Source organism: Branchiostoma belcheri, unplaced genomic scaffold, assembly GCF_001625305.1.
Source record: "Branchiostoma belcheri isolate BF01 breed outbred unplaced genomic scaffold, Haploidv18h27 scaffold104, whole genome shotgun sequence".
Taxonomy (NCBI): Eukaryota; Metazoa; Chordata; class Leptocardii; order Amphioxiformes; family Branchiostomatidae; genus Branchiostoma; species Branchiostoma belcheri.
In genome coordinates, this window is record NW_017802425.1 from 226,745 (window position 1) to 241,213 (window position 14,469).

The following is a 14,469-nucleotide window of genomic DNA, read 5'->3' on the forward strand; positions in this document are numbered from 1 at the left end:
CTTGGCATAACGTCGCACAACAAGGACCAACAGGTACCAACGCTGTAGTTTACATGCCTGCGCTGTTAGGTGGTGATTATCGGAGAGTCACCGTGGCCTAAATGTCACGTAGCCATCATCGTTTGAACGGTTTCCACTTCTTTGTTTGTACTTCAGAGTAAGAAGTCGTCGTAAGCACGCATGAGGAACAACTCGTGAAGCCATGTCGGACGACAACAGTCGTAAGTCGTCACGGGACAGCCTGGACCAGGACACCGGGGCGGCCGCCGCGCCTCCGCGGGCCAGCTCGCGATGGCCTCTCCCCAGGCAGATTCTGAAGAGTCAAGAGTCTACGGTCAGTGTCGGGTCGGGGACTTCCTCCTCCTCAGAAGACGTCAATGATCCCATGAAGAAATGGAGGAACATGACCGAAAACCTCAAGGAACAAGAGGTAAGCGCCTTAACGTGTTTACCATCAATGTTTGAAGTTTGTTGCCTTGACGTGCTTCGAGTATGGCTAGCCTGTAGGTTAAATATACAAAACAATAAGGCTTCGTTTATCTTCAAATAAGGGATTAACCCAGGTACAGTTCGCCCATCCAAATGTACCAGGGTTAAGGTCGAGGAGTGCGGGGGTTGTCATGATCAGTTGGAACACAACTCGTACTGCTGAATACCCGCATACAGAGAGTTATAGAGTATGTGATAAATGCTTGACATAGTAGCTGTAGCACAAGGGCAATAAATGTTATGATGCCTGTACGTCTGCTACCTACTTGCTTCTGCATCACATTAGCATGCGTATGTATACTGTTGCTTCCGCGAAGTATAATGGAAGTTTTATTTTCGAAAATGATTTACGTCTTCCAAAGTTTTGGAAGCCTCCTTTTATTACCCTCTAGGTGCTTGTCACGGATTGCCCATTAAAGTAAGAAACTTGTGCATGATTTGGAAAGTTTGTGACGTTACTGGCTTAACTTTATTTCTTCGGTTGACACAACAGTACGGGGAAATGCGGTAGACCTATATGCATTGGACAACTTGTAACTTGTAGATGTATAGATCAAAGGCATTTATTGGGACGGATGGTCCCGCCTCATACATGCTATTTCTGTTTATTGAAACTACTGCTGCACAAAGGAAAATGTATCGAAGAAACACCCACATTCCAGGCTACACCCTAACCTGCGGGATCATACTTTTAGCTGAATATACGAAACCCGATACGTCTCTTTTTTTACGCCAGGTTATAGCGGAAAAGGCAGTTTAGGGCAGCAACACAAAATACGTGACAAAATACCTCCACTATTAGTTAGTCAGGCTAACTGCCGCTAACATATGAAATCTGGTGTTATGAAACTACACCATAACGTTACATGTGGATGAGGGTGAGTGTGAGCGTGTGTATGTGTGTGTGTATGTGTGTGTGTGTGCGTGTGCGTGTTTACGCATATCTGTGGTCAGCCTAACTTAAGAAGGTCTGAATTCATGGACCGGCCCTACAATAGACTCCGCTCCGACCAGAAACTCCAAGGTGTGTAAAAGGCTAGTCCAAACTTCGGCGAACACACTTCGCCTCACTTTGAGACAGGTGCTTGTCTGCAGTTCAAATTGCTTCACGTGCACCCAGACTTTTACGTCCTTGGGAAAATCAAACCTCTTTTTAGCTAAACTCACAGGAAACAATCAAGATAATCCGATTTAACACTCAATTTGTCTATGTTGTACTTGCCAAAAAAACAAAGATTGTCTGTGCCATTAGAGACACACTGTTCTGTTTCCTCAAAAGATAAACACATCCAAACGCAATATAGTAGACCTGTGAGCGTGTAAAAATAATATAGACAGTGCATAACTTTGTTGTTGCTAACATTTTGTGGCATAAGTCTCGAGACAGTTTCTTTCAACAAACTGTAGCATTTGTGGAGCTGGCATAAAAGATACATGGCCACACCATTTCGTATTAGTAGCGCCTAAGAGCCGTCCACTTAAGAGCGTGCGTTAATCTCTGAACAGCGGATTAGGAGGTATTTAGTCTTTACGTCATGAGTCTGAATGGCTTAAGCCATGGAAAAAGGCATGAAGCAGGTTGGGTCGTATTTCTACCTACGAGATGGCTAGACTGCACTGACTTCAGTTGTCATCAATAATTCTTTTTTGCTGGGGTTGTTGTGGAGGAAACGACAATATTCAAGTGTAAAAATCCACTGCTGCACAGTTCAGATATGATTGTTGTCAGGGATTGTTGTCAGGGCTATTAACCCCCCTCCCCTCCCTCCCCTCGGCAGAACACAGTTTTCGACCTATGGGGATTTCTATAGTTTGATGCCATGGTTTAGGACCCCAAGGTGACTCACTTCGATGCGGTAAACATTATAGTAGGGTGCCCAAGAGAAATACCTTTAGTTCATGGTACATGAAAAAGTTTTTCGCGTTTGCCTGAGGCCCTCTTTTATATGACGCCCTGCGGAGGTTAACTGAACTGCAGCCGGTTCACTCTAGTCTGGAATGAAGTTGTGCAATGCCGCACAGTTATACACGAAACCTTTATAATCCAAATCATCCAGTCTGAAAGCCGATATAATTTCTAAACCACACAGCAGAGTTTACTACTGGCTACCTCTCACACAAGGCTTTCGAATCAGGCTTCGAGAATTTTCTCCGGGGTTGGCCATTAATATTAATACTGTGTTCTGCGACCGTGAAGGAATGCACAATTTGTTTTGTTTTCCCATTGCCTCTCATATGTCAATTCTCCTTGGCAACTTGTGTAGCCACCGTACAATGTATGCTAAACAACAGAGAAAAAAGATATAGCAATAAAACATATCATGTAACTTTTACCAACTGTGCCCTGAATACTTCTGCCAACTATGACTTTCTGAAAACATGTCCTGGAACCGAATTATGGCATTTTCGACGTACACAAACAAGACTTCCGAAACCCTTATCTTCGCATTTAGCCCACCAGGGCAGGAATATGCAATTAAGATTCATTCATTGTGTAGTTTTCTCATTGATGACGCAAATAAGGCCCTTGATCATTTCCATCCAAATACATGGAAGTTTACTCTCACGGAAGGTCTACAGGGAAAGCACCAGCATACTATTTGTATAGATGCAGTGTGCATACACTATTGCTGTGTGGCGCTTCTGTAATGTAACAGGTGGCATCTGTGGCGGACACCCCCCCCCCTCCAACACCACACCCCCTTGTCCCCTCGCAGAGAATCCCGGCCCCCATTCTTTGCACGTTGGGAAAATCTTCTTACATCTCGTTTTAAAGGACTTTCGACAAACTGTAGTTTTAATTCCGGAAAGCATTTTGCGCCTAAGGACTTTGACAGTTCCTTCGCCACGGCTGTTGTTTTTGCCTTCTGTAAGGTTTACTGAATGAACAAGTACCCTCTTGTCACTTTGTACTTTTACCTTCGCACTCAAATATCGACTACCGATATTTCATTTAAGCCCCACGTCGCAAATGGGCAGTCCAGAATGTCCGACTACAAGGTTTGTGCAAAACTTGTATCTAATTATAATATACTAAAACGATGAAAATTCTTTTTTCTGTGAGATTACCGCTCAGAGCCTACAGATGGATGGCAACGTTAGAGTCAGAACTTTGGGCGTAGCTTGTGCAATTTTTTTCTGATAGTTACACCGGATGCCAATCGCGACTAAGCAAATATTCGGGAAAACACTTATCACATACACAGTTTAGAGTCTTGAATGGTTTTGTTAGTCAGTTGTTTTATATAATTTATATCTACCTGTTTGTCTCAGTTACATACATTGCGTTTGTCAGTGTTTGCAAGTACTATCATAGAATGTGGCTGCATGATTTCTTCATCAATGACGCAAAGTTTTCATTTGAATAACAAATATTTCATTTTCTCAATCACCATTTAAGCTGTATACATGTACAACCAACAACCAAAAATCATGACGATCAATCACACTTTAATTTTATGAATAATTCTCTTCCAAACTCTCAAACAAATTGGCTCCTACGCCAAACAAGAGCTCTGTTTCAACCTCGAAGCAGAGAGACGATGCAAGCACCGCCATCTCAGACAGCTAGGTGTAGACCTAGAGTTAGACATTACCCATGTCCGTTTCCTCCTTTTGTCCTAGATTTCCATAGGTTGCGTTGGGAAGCGTCTGCTCAGCCAACCTAACAGAAAAAAAGACAAAACATAAACAAACAAACAAACAAACAAACAAACGTACGAACAAATGGATCATTTAATTTGTGTAGCACAGGTAACCTCGACGACGCACAACAGTTCCAAAGTTTTTCAGAGATAAGATTACATTTCGTTTTAAACAAACGTCATTGTTGCATGTTTGTTCTTGAATGTTGGGGCAATGTGCTAGAGCTACGGATGTTTGTATCTTTTGAAACTAACTAATTCCAGACATAAACTCTGAAACCTTTAACTCACATCACAGAAACGTGACATGTTTACATTCGGTATGATTTCGCTGATACAATAATTAATACCCAGTCCTCCCCCACTACCGACAAGTTGTACACCGAACGTCGTACCTCCTATACATTAACGCTTCTTAAATCCACATAGGTGTGCGAAATCATACAAAGCATCAGCAGAAAGGTGCTCATAAAATATTAAAGCCCGGCGACACGGGCTTTTACCTCTCGTTAGCACTCTGTGACTGCCTAGCCGGGCGGACAATAGCGGGGACCGCCGGGGACACTAAGTATGTGGACATTCGCGTGAGCTGTTTTTACTGGGTGGTGTTTACATCGTCAGCGAAGGGACAATGTCAAATGTTGTGTACGATTGCAAAGTTTCAATCACGCACCCCTTCCGGGTTGCGACATCAGTTGATATATTTACTGTCTTATAAGCTTGCACTTTCTTATAGAATTCTACTCCAGGGTAGTTCTACTCCTACCTAACTAAACTGACAAGTTGAGTTTATTGTACATCAAGCGCAAGCTTAAGCATCAATTAAGTATTGTCGTCTCAACCCTCCTTGAATGGGTGATGAATAAATGAATCCTTAATAGGAGTAGTAGTTAGAGCTTCATGGTTGTTCCCCATATCCCAGTGTCATATCTGCATCGTTTATCAATCTATTAATGAATGATGTCGAAAGAATAATTTCTGAGGTATTGTGATTGGACATCCTCTGCGTCAGCTGTTGCTAGGTGACCACAGTGGGAGGGAGAACAAGCGAACCGATGCCTTTTCAATATGCAATTTCTGAAGTAGAGTGTGACGTATATCACCATATATTCGTCAAGCATAGTTACCAGAAATATGTATTTAACATCACACGTTACCTTACATTATATGGTAAAGAGATTGTGTTTCAGTAGCCATTTGACAGTCCCGATGTGGCTATAGCAACCATATGCTGCTGACTTGTCAAAGTCTCTTTCTCCGTGTTAGTGACAGAATATGGCAGAATTCTGACAAATCTGAATTGCAGTCGTGATTTTCGTTCGCTCACTGATTTAGTTTCTATATATACATGTAGTTCTGAGGGTAGGCGTTCATGGGACGTCACATGTTTATGTGTACCCTGTTACCAGGTGACTCCTCCCTGTGTAACGCCCCCTCCATCATAGTACTCTTCTGTCGCTAAATTTGATTTACACTCTTAATGTCTAATGGTTGATACTTTGTCCGGTTTCCGCTGTATTAAACACTGTCACGCTAAATTCTATGGAATGCTTTTAGCACCGGGACATCGTAAATTACTGTTGTTCACAAAGTTAGATCTTTATATGAAAGAGAAATAACCTGTGACTCTAATTATTAAAACACACACACACACACACACACAATTTTGCTATTGAGGCTTTGATCCCTTTTATATCAGAATTGAGCTGATAACAAACACTGATTATTTTTGGTCAAATTTATTTTTTGAAATTATAATCAAGGCATCCATGGTTTATCAGACCGACAATCGAGTAATAAGTTACCCACCAATACAAACGATGTAAGTGATGACGAAGTCATTTGGCATCCATAACTCGTAAGCTGTGCGTACAGGGCAGGGATTGGACAAAGCTGTCAAAGGGCAAGGACAATATATTTGTAAATTGGCTTGAGGTAGTGGCTTTTGCTGTCTTGTGACAAAAAATGTCAAAAAAGTATGGGCGGAGCGAATTTCGGAGGATTTGGTACATCCTGCTCTCCATGTTCTTAGATCTAAGAATGCTAGACTTCGATAAATATGATTATGAAATATGCCTCGAAATTTAGGGATATGCGCCATTAAAGTTTATAAGTCATCGATTATACATTACCAGCAGGACCACACTCGCAAACTCTAACGGCATCTACATTAACGGTTCATTTCTTTTGACGAAAAAGAAAACCTCCTAATTAAAAAAAATGTTACGATAGAAAACGCAACGTTTGCAGATTGAACCTTTTTCTGACTCGCTCTCATCCCAGAATGACTCCGAGGATCCCCAATGATCTGTTGCTGTGACAGTCTCCAAACAGATCCTACAGTGCCCGGACAGTAACCATTGGTCAAGCAGTGACCTTTAGCCATCGAAGGTACTGGTCACTTCTTGGCCAACTGCCTTGCCACCGTAGGATCTGCTTGGAGATTAGTGATAGTTGCATATTTCGTGCGTCCTCCTTGGTTCATACATGTACATCAGGCGATCTTCGTGGAGTTTCCTTTATTGTCATGGCAACGTCCGGATCCGGACGGGGTTCTCCTCGTGACCAATGAGATCCACTCTGCCACAATGGGCGGAACCAACCCGTTCCACAGGTTTACTTTGACTTTTACCCTGGGGGAGAATTCCTGTGTTTGGCAGTTTGCAGGCAAACAAAAAGATCCTTGTTTTCCGTTCGTGCACCGAATAAAGAGGACGAGTATTTCAGCGAGGGTACTCTGAGAGACCCAGATGGCTTGTAAAGAAAAATGTCAACAACTAAACCTGTTTGTTGATATATAAGCATTTCCTTCAGAAACTGTGTTGTTGAACTTAATAAACACTCTATAACGCCAGGTAAATTTATCCCCCTGGTCGTTTTTCATGGGAGAGGGACCTCACATGGCCTTACAGGTTTGACAGGTGCAGAGGAGGCTGTGGGGATATCATAATCTAAATTTGTGTAAAGCGTATTTTCAGCTTTACATAGAAATCTAAGTTACCGATAGTTCACGGAGTTGTCGACAACTTCGTAATGGTATTATCTTCATCGTTCATGCATATGGCGGCCCTGTTAAAAGGCTGTTTGATCCTGTTTCTACATTTTTAGGATACCGAATAATTTAAATAAATCCATATTCCATTCCAAATGAATTTGTTATCGCATATAAAACATAAACCCCGCCAGTATAATTCCCTTGACATTTCCCCCAGCTAGTGACGACATCATAGAGTTTGTTTTGTTCTGTCCTTAGTCACCCCCCGCGTTTACGCAAGCAAACAATGCGCACACCCCATGCAAAGAAACAGCCTCATGCATAATTCCGCAATGGGACCGTCCGGCACAGGAACCGTCGCGAAGGGACTGAACACACGCTCCGGAAAACTCTACCAAGCATGGCGCCGGTTTCTGGTTAGTTAGGGTTTTGAAGAGAAGGAACCAAGACGCGAGACCGCTGGAAACTTACTAATTTGTTGATCCAGTTGTGAAGTTTGGTGCCGAGTTTTATCGGCTGAATCAAGTGACGTGACTACAGGACAGACAACTTTCATCACCAGAGTCTGCCAAGAAACACTCAGAAACCGGCAAGATGGAGGGATGACGATGTGGAGGGACTGTAGAGGAACTGACCACATGGGCCGACCTTTGGCGTGTTAAGTCAGCGAGATGGTCTACTGTAACTGCACAACTAAACTTACAGCGTTCTAGGCACGACTACCAGGAATTGTATCGAGTGAGTTTACCGCGACTACGGAGCAAGCCCTGCGGGGCGAACCGTGACCATGTCCGACAAGGGTGAGGAGTCTCCCACCGGTGCCACTCAGGGAGGGGGAGACTCGACTTCGGTCAGCTCCGGCTCGACCTCGGCCGTTCCCGTCGGATCCAGGGTCCTTCTCTACAGTCAGAAGGGAGAATGGGTGGCCGTGGAACAAGTCCTGAGAGGGCTCGGGAAGGGAGACCCGGAGATCCACACAACGGAGGAAGTATGTACATGTAAATGAATGGGTGATGTTAAACGTTACCTGTCGTCTCACCTGCGACGTTCACACGGGTAGAGTTTGCACTGCGTCTTGTACTTTAGGGGGGAGAACGGGGCAATTAATTTTCTCAATTATCTGAAGTCTTAGGCTAGCTTATTTCAAGAGGGTTCAATACTTTATTTATAATTTATATCATAGAAAATAAATTTAAAACACAGGTGGAATTACAGGTGTTCAGCTGAGCACAAAGTGTAAAACACTTGTACATGTACAAAGTAACGTCTGAATGGACCAAATTGTCTGTCTCCTCAGAATGTCACAGTTGGATGCATGAACAGTAGGACTTGAAAATTACATAAAGTGACTAGCGTTAATTTGCCAAAAAATAATCATCATTAATTTGTCATATATTTTATGAAGAGAATAATTTATTTACTTCCCTCATGGATATAACATCTACAAAAGCAAAATATATTTGGCAGCTGTCAGTAATACATTGTAGTATTACTAAATGAAAGAAAAGTGAAGATTTGATTGATGTTGTTCACATAAGAGAATCTTGAAACTGGACATAATTACAACTAAATACTGTAGTAGATGATATATTGTGCTTGGTCAATGTTGTATCCGAATTTTGCCTGTTGTAGACGATGTCTTAAAATTTTTCGACACAACATTTTAAAACTATATAGACTTGATGTCACATATTATTAATTGTTCCAAGAAAATGCTACAATAGGCTTCTTTGCTAAGATTAGACTTTCATATTCCTTCAACAAATGATGATATTGTGAACCAGAGTCTAGTTGTATCCAGGCTTTTATCTTAAAAGAAAATGAATGGCATTTTTTGGTACCTTGAGGTAATTTAGAACTACAATAAGAAAGCTCTTCCCTTGTACATGTACTAGTAAGTACTTTCTGAATGTGGATATAACATGATTTATGATATTGGACACTTTTGTGTCTTAGGAAATAGAAGTATGATATCCTAGAAGCATTTGAATGAAAGTAGCCCAGGTATTATCTGGATGGTATTTATTATGCTTTCAAGAGTTATTGCCTCAGTGGGAAGTGGGTAGATATGACCCTTGGCTAAACACAGACATCTGGTAATGTCACAATGTTTTTCCGTACGGTAGATATGCATTCTGTGAATTAGTCATTATACAGAAACTTTCAATGACACAACAAAACTACAGTGACTTCCATGGCATAAGGTCTTCTACAACTTAGTAATTATATATCATAGGTACAGTATTACTAATACTGTACCTATGATATACCCATAAATCTGGTACATCTGGTAACATTACCACGAGCTAAAATAAACAAAATAAAAATGTTAATTTGGGACCTCAATAACTGCAACCACTCAACCAAAATTCAAATACATTTGTCAAAATGAAAGGCTCTTGAGTTATATATAATAATGTGCACCATTGAGAAGTTGCCCTCCTTCATGGAGCTTACAAACCTTATATATTTTTATCTCCAAGAACACCCTAGGGTGGAAAAAGACTGAGTATCAAGTTGGCCAGGCAGTATCCATTTGCCAGAGATGGTCCATATACCACCCTTGTGAAAAGCTTGTTACTTTTTATCATATATTATACTGTGTATGTCAAAATTCTATTTATGACAAGCAAAATTTAACTTGAATCAATTGCTGCCAAAGAAAGGTTCTACCTCAAATTAAGTCACTATGATAACCTTTATTAATTTCAGGAGACAGGGGTGACCCCTTTGATGATTGCAGTGCGGGAGAACAAGTTGGTGGTAGCAGAGCGATTACTTGAACTTGGAGCAAACCTGAATGACAGGGCAAAGGTAAGATATTACTTACTGGACAAGTTTTCATATTAAGTTTGAATTATATTTAGTTTGAAATATAATAAAGTGGCAAGGTGGTCTTGTGGTTAGGGTTGTTGAGTCATCAGAATATAGATACCAGTAAGTGAAGGTTCTGGGTTCAAATCCCTGGCAGGTCCCTCGGTGTTTGATCACGACTGTCTCTGGTCACAACTTTTGATATCTTTGGTCACGACTTTTGATATCTTTGGTCACGACTCTCTTAAGCATGCTGGCTGAGCTAACTTGACTGACAGCAACTTGACATATTGATTAACAGCAACATGTCTCTGTGTCAAAGAAGTCTTTGTCTGCTTAAATTCCTAGCTCCTGTCATCATAACTCGAAAAGCACTCAGAGTACTCAGTTGTAAAAGGGATGTTAGCACAAGAACACACCTGTTCTAAACAAGTTTAAGGATTGCAAGTTCACACTCCTACACGCCAATCTCAGAGTTTCTATGTTCAAATTGTAGTCATGACTTGTCTGCTCTGTTGTCTGGCTCTAATCTTCGCAAAATGAAAGAGGATGAAAGAGATTCAGTGCTAAATCTTCATAACTTTCACAGTATAATGATGAAACTCAAACAATGAATGTTCTGCAGGAAATTTAGTTTTACTTCCTTAACTTTTTGTATCCGTTATCAACGGGTACGTTTTATACCCTGTATTGGTACTGTGATTGATGATAAACCAATGCAGTGTAATTTGTAACTTTTTTGTTCCTCTGATTGTGATCACGCCCCATGCAGTAATGGACTTTGAAGTTCAGCCCAGGAGAGATTATCTCCACAGTCGTGACATACCTGACATAGTTAACCTTATAGGTGAGGGTGTCTGCAGTAATCCTATTACTGAGCACACCTGAATTAGTGTTCCCCTCAGACAGGTGGGCTCCAGGTAACAAAACACCTGAAAGAGAACAATTCTTAGACTATTTAGTTTGACTTGAATACTGCATTTTATCATGTGCTAATCCCCACTACAAAGCAAGCTATTGAAAAGAAATCAAAATGGTGTTTGTATAATAATGTTACTGTAGAGCAATATCGAGATAAAATTTCAGGCCTATTTTCAAGGTCATTCTTACTTCTCGCACCTCAAAGACACCAGTTGAAACAGATTCAAAAGAAGCTAAAAATAAGTTACTAGTACTCATAAATGAGACAAAATCTGCTCTTATTAGAGCTGATTTCTGATGATGCATAATGAAACTTCATTGTCAGAGAATAACATCAAAGTCAAGTGCTCAGAATGGCGTACATGTATATGGTAGACGGCAAAACAATTCCCAGTTACCAAAACAAAGTCGGTCCATGCCTGTTACTTGATATCCAAAGGGAGACACAAACAACTGAATGTTTAGTAAACAACTTGCTGTACATGTATCTTGGAAAACACTGTCAGAGAATGGTGCAGACAGTATTGCTGAGCTGGTAAATGCTGTCACTCATTATCAATTATTGATTCTTGATTGAAATTGGCTGCTTTGCACTGTCAATTTGTCATGCCAAAACCATTGAGCAAAGGCCCAGACTGTATTATGTATACAGTCACCTAAGCAACCATGGGCCCTGGGGAAACTTGTGTGGGAAAGTCCATGATGGCCTTGGTGGAATAGGTAAACTGGGGCCAGATCTATACCACATCTTCACTACTGACTAGGTCAGGCCAAGAGTAATCTGCCAATCCACAATCATGACCCTAGCATGAGAAGAAAATGACATATTGACACACACACACACACACACACACAAACACAAACACATGCAATTTTAAAAACAAATTCTGTTTCGAATTCTGCAGTTAATGCCCTTTAATTTGAGAGATATGTAATTCATAATAAATTGAACCAGGTACAAAATGCATGTAGCATTAATGGTATTCTGAATTTCATTTAGTCATGATACTACGGGTTACTATATACACATTATTTAACAGGCTATCAAATTTGTTGGGTTTTCCTTATTTGTTATTAACATTTGTACCTGCTGCTAAAAAGTACACAAGTTTTGAAAACCAAATTAAAGAAGGCCAAACACCCTAGCTAGTACCCATTCAGTATAAGATCTTACCCAGGGCACAATGTGTGTGTTTGCTTAAAACTGATAAACAAGGTAACAACACAACCATGTGGCTCCCCCCTTGGTAGGGAGATTCCTGTTTCTCCTAGAACCCTGAGCTTTGCTTCTGAATGTGGGTGATAACTTGGCATCTTTACTTAAAATAGCTGAACCTCTTAACAGTGTTTTGTGACTTAAGATACATGTACAATGTAGTAAGTGATTATACTGGTAACCTCAAGTTTGACTAAGTTAAAGAGAAATTGGTATGAATCATTGTCATTTAGCTGTGAAGGTAATGAAATGTTGTAATCATAGTTAAACTTCACTGTTTTTTACTTGCATTGGACATGTAATTTAGTCGCACAATTTTTCATACCAGTTAAGATAAAGATCATAATGAGTTGATCCCTGAACTAGCAAATCTATCTTCAGTTGGTTTGATATCCGGAATGATGATCAATCACCAAAGTGTAGAGATTAAAATGGCTGATTATTATAATTACCATCTTCCACATACAATTGTAGCCCACCTGGAAACATTGGACCTAATATAGAATGTACAATTGCACATGATATACATGTTGTACAAAACTGAAACCTCACCTTTACCCAACACAAGCCTGAATGACAATGTCATTCCGAATATCAAACAAACAAGATAGGTCTGCTAGGAATCAACTCATCTGATCCAGGGGATTTGTATACATATTTACATGTACCTGCATCTACGAGGGCATATATTATATATAATCAGCCATTTTCATTTCAGGTAATTCAAATTAGTGGTAGTACTGAGAAACTAATCTCAGACTGGCAACTTGTTTTTGGACCCACATTTTTTATCCAGCCTAAAAACTTTTATGCTGATAAAATTGAATTAAGCTGTGCAAAACTGTGGCTTGTACCTTCCTTTCTTTCCTTTACTGTCATGGGAGCTTGCTGGGAATTCTTCCTTTTGTTAAGAACACGCACGCATTATTACTCCATTCCCAACAGTTATCATCATTATTGCTTTATTAGACCCTGTAGGGAAGGCAATAAATTATTCATGCCTCCTTCCCAGGGAGGTCTTCAGGGAACAATTCACCTGTCTTGATGGGTTTGATCATGTTGAATTGTTATGACAGTATGATACTTGTAAATCATTATTGCACCTTAGTATTAACAACATTTAATTCTTGTAGAAAAAAGTTGAGAAATACCAGGTGATGAAGTAAATGGTAATAAATCAAACTGCAACCAGAAAAAAATCTAAAAAAAGTTATCAAGAAAAAGGATTTTGCATAAAAACATTCAAGGCTTTAATTTCCCAATGGGTAGAGCCATGTGTGCAATTGATTGACATTTGGTAATTGCAATACACTAAATAATTTTCTATGTTAAATCCCCATCGAATACTCTTATATCTCACATGTACATATTAACATTTACTGACCAGTACATAAAGAGAAGACTATGTCAGGATACTATAATGACAATTTATAGTTGAATAGATCAGGGTTTCAGTGCACTACAAAGATGTGTTCAATCAGAATTCGGGTACTCCTGGCTATAACCCACCATAACCTCTGACCTTGAGGTTTACAAAGAGGCAGGTACAGTATGACCTTCTGACATCTGTTTGAAACCCTCTCCAAAAAGACATACAAATAAGATTATTTACTCTCTATACAACCACACTGCAGGCACTGATCAGATTACATTGTTAAAAGCAGACCAGTAAAGAAAGCTCAGTGCCTCTCTGCACAATTACTATTTGACTTTAAGTTGACAATATAGAAAGATTCCTCACACAAAGGCCCAGTGCTGCTCAGATTTATTCAGGCTTTGCTGAATAGATACTGTAAATGTAACGTCTTTTTGACTGTTTCTTTTTAGTAAACCTACTTAAAAAGAATTCTTATTTGCTACTTTGCCTTTCTACATAATTGGGTAATAATAAAGAAATTCCTCACATAATTATTCAAGGCAGGCACAGTGAATAATGTCAGCACATAGTAGATAAAATACAACACACTTAGGATCCATTTGTGCAATTGAAAATATATACTGACATTTGATAACAGGTGAATATTGAAGAAAAAGACATCCTATCTACCCCTGGGCATTTTATATAGATTGCTTACAATCCATGACAGGCTAAGAGGTGCAGACACAGCCAGCAAACCAATACATTGTGTATTACCATGACCACTGTACATCTCTTAGCCAAAGCCAAAGCAGTGTACATGTACTTAGCTATATACACAAGCGTACACACAGCCAGGCTCATTGGTACTTCAGACACATTAACGTCCCAGTCCATTAAGGGTCTCGTATTATTCACAACTTTAAACTCACTTTCTTTTCCTACTGTGACCTCTTCACCCCAACTGTGGCCAAACAGTTGAGTGTTGACAGAAATTTTCTCTTTACGTTTTTCCGTTCTTTAAAGTTTAGTT

The 14,469-nt window shown here is 40.1% G+C and overlaps 2 protein-coding genes across 3 annotated transcripts in view; one reads left to right on the forward strand and one right to left on the reverse strand.

Moving 5' to 3' along the window:
* LOC109476304 (neurocalcin homolog) overlaps positions 1–8,168 on the reverse strand; it is a 24,683-nt gene extending 16,515 nt beyond the window's left edge. Inside the window, exon 1 of the mRNA XM_019777229.1 lies at positions 8,156–8,168. The gene's annotated coding sequence lies outside the window, so the exon portion shown is untranslated. The remainder of the gene's footprint in view (positions 1–8,155) is intronic.
* On the forward strand, positions 1–11,043 carry LOC109476339. Of its 2 annotated transcripts, none has more exons than XM_019777269.1 (2): positions 1–430; positions 9,841–11,043. In XM_019777269.1, the coding sequence occupies exons 1-2, from the start codon at positions 203–205 to the stop codon at positions 9,976–9,978; spliced, it is 366 nt and encodes a 121-aa protein (XP_019632828.1). In that variant the 5' UTR covers positions 1–202; the 3' UTR covers positions 9,979–11,043. The 2 variants fall into 2 exon arrangements, with proteins under 2 accessions (XP_019632828.1, XP_019632835.1); XM_019777276.1 differs by lacking the exon at positions 1–430 and adding an exon at positions 7,158–8,116 and having other exon boundaries at positions 9,841–10,141.
* Positions 11,044–14,469: the final 3,426 nt, after the last annotated feature.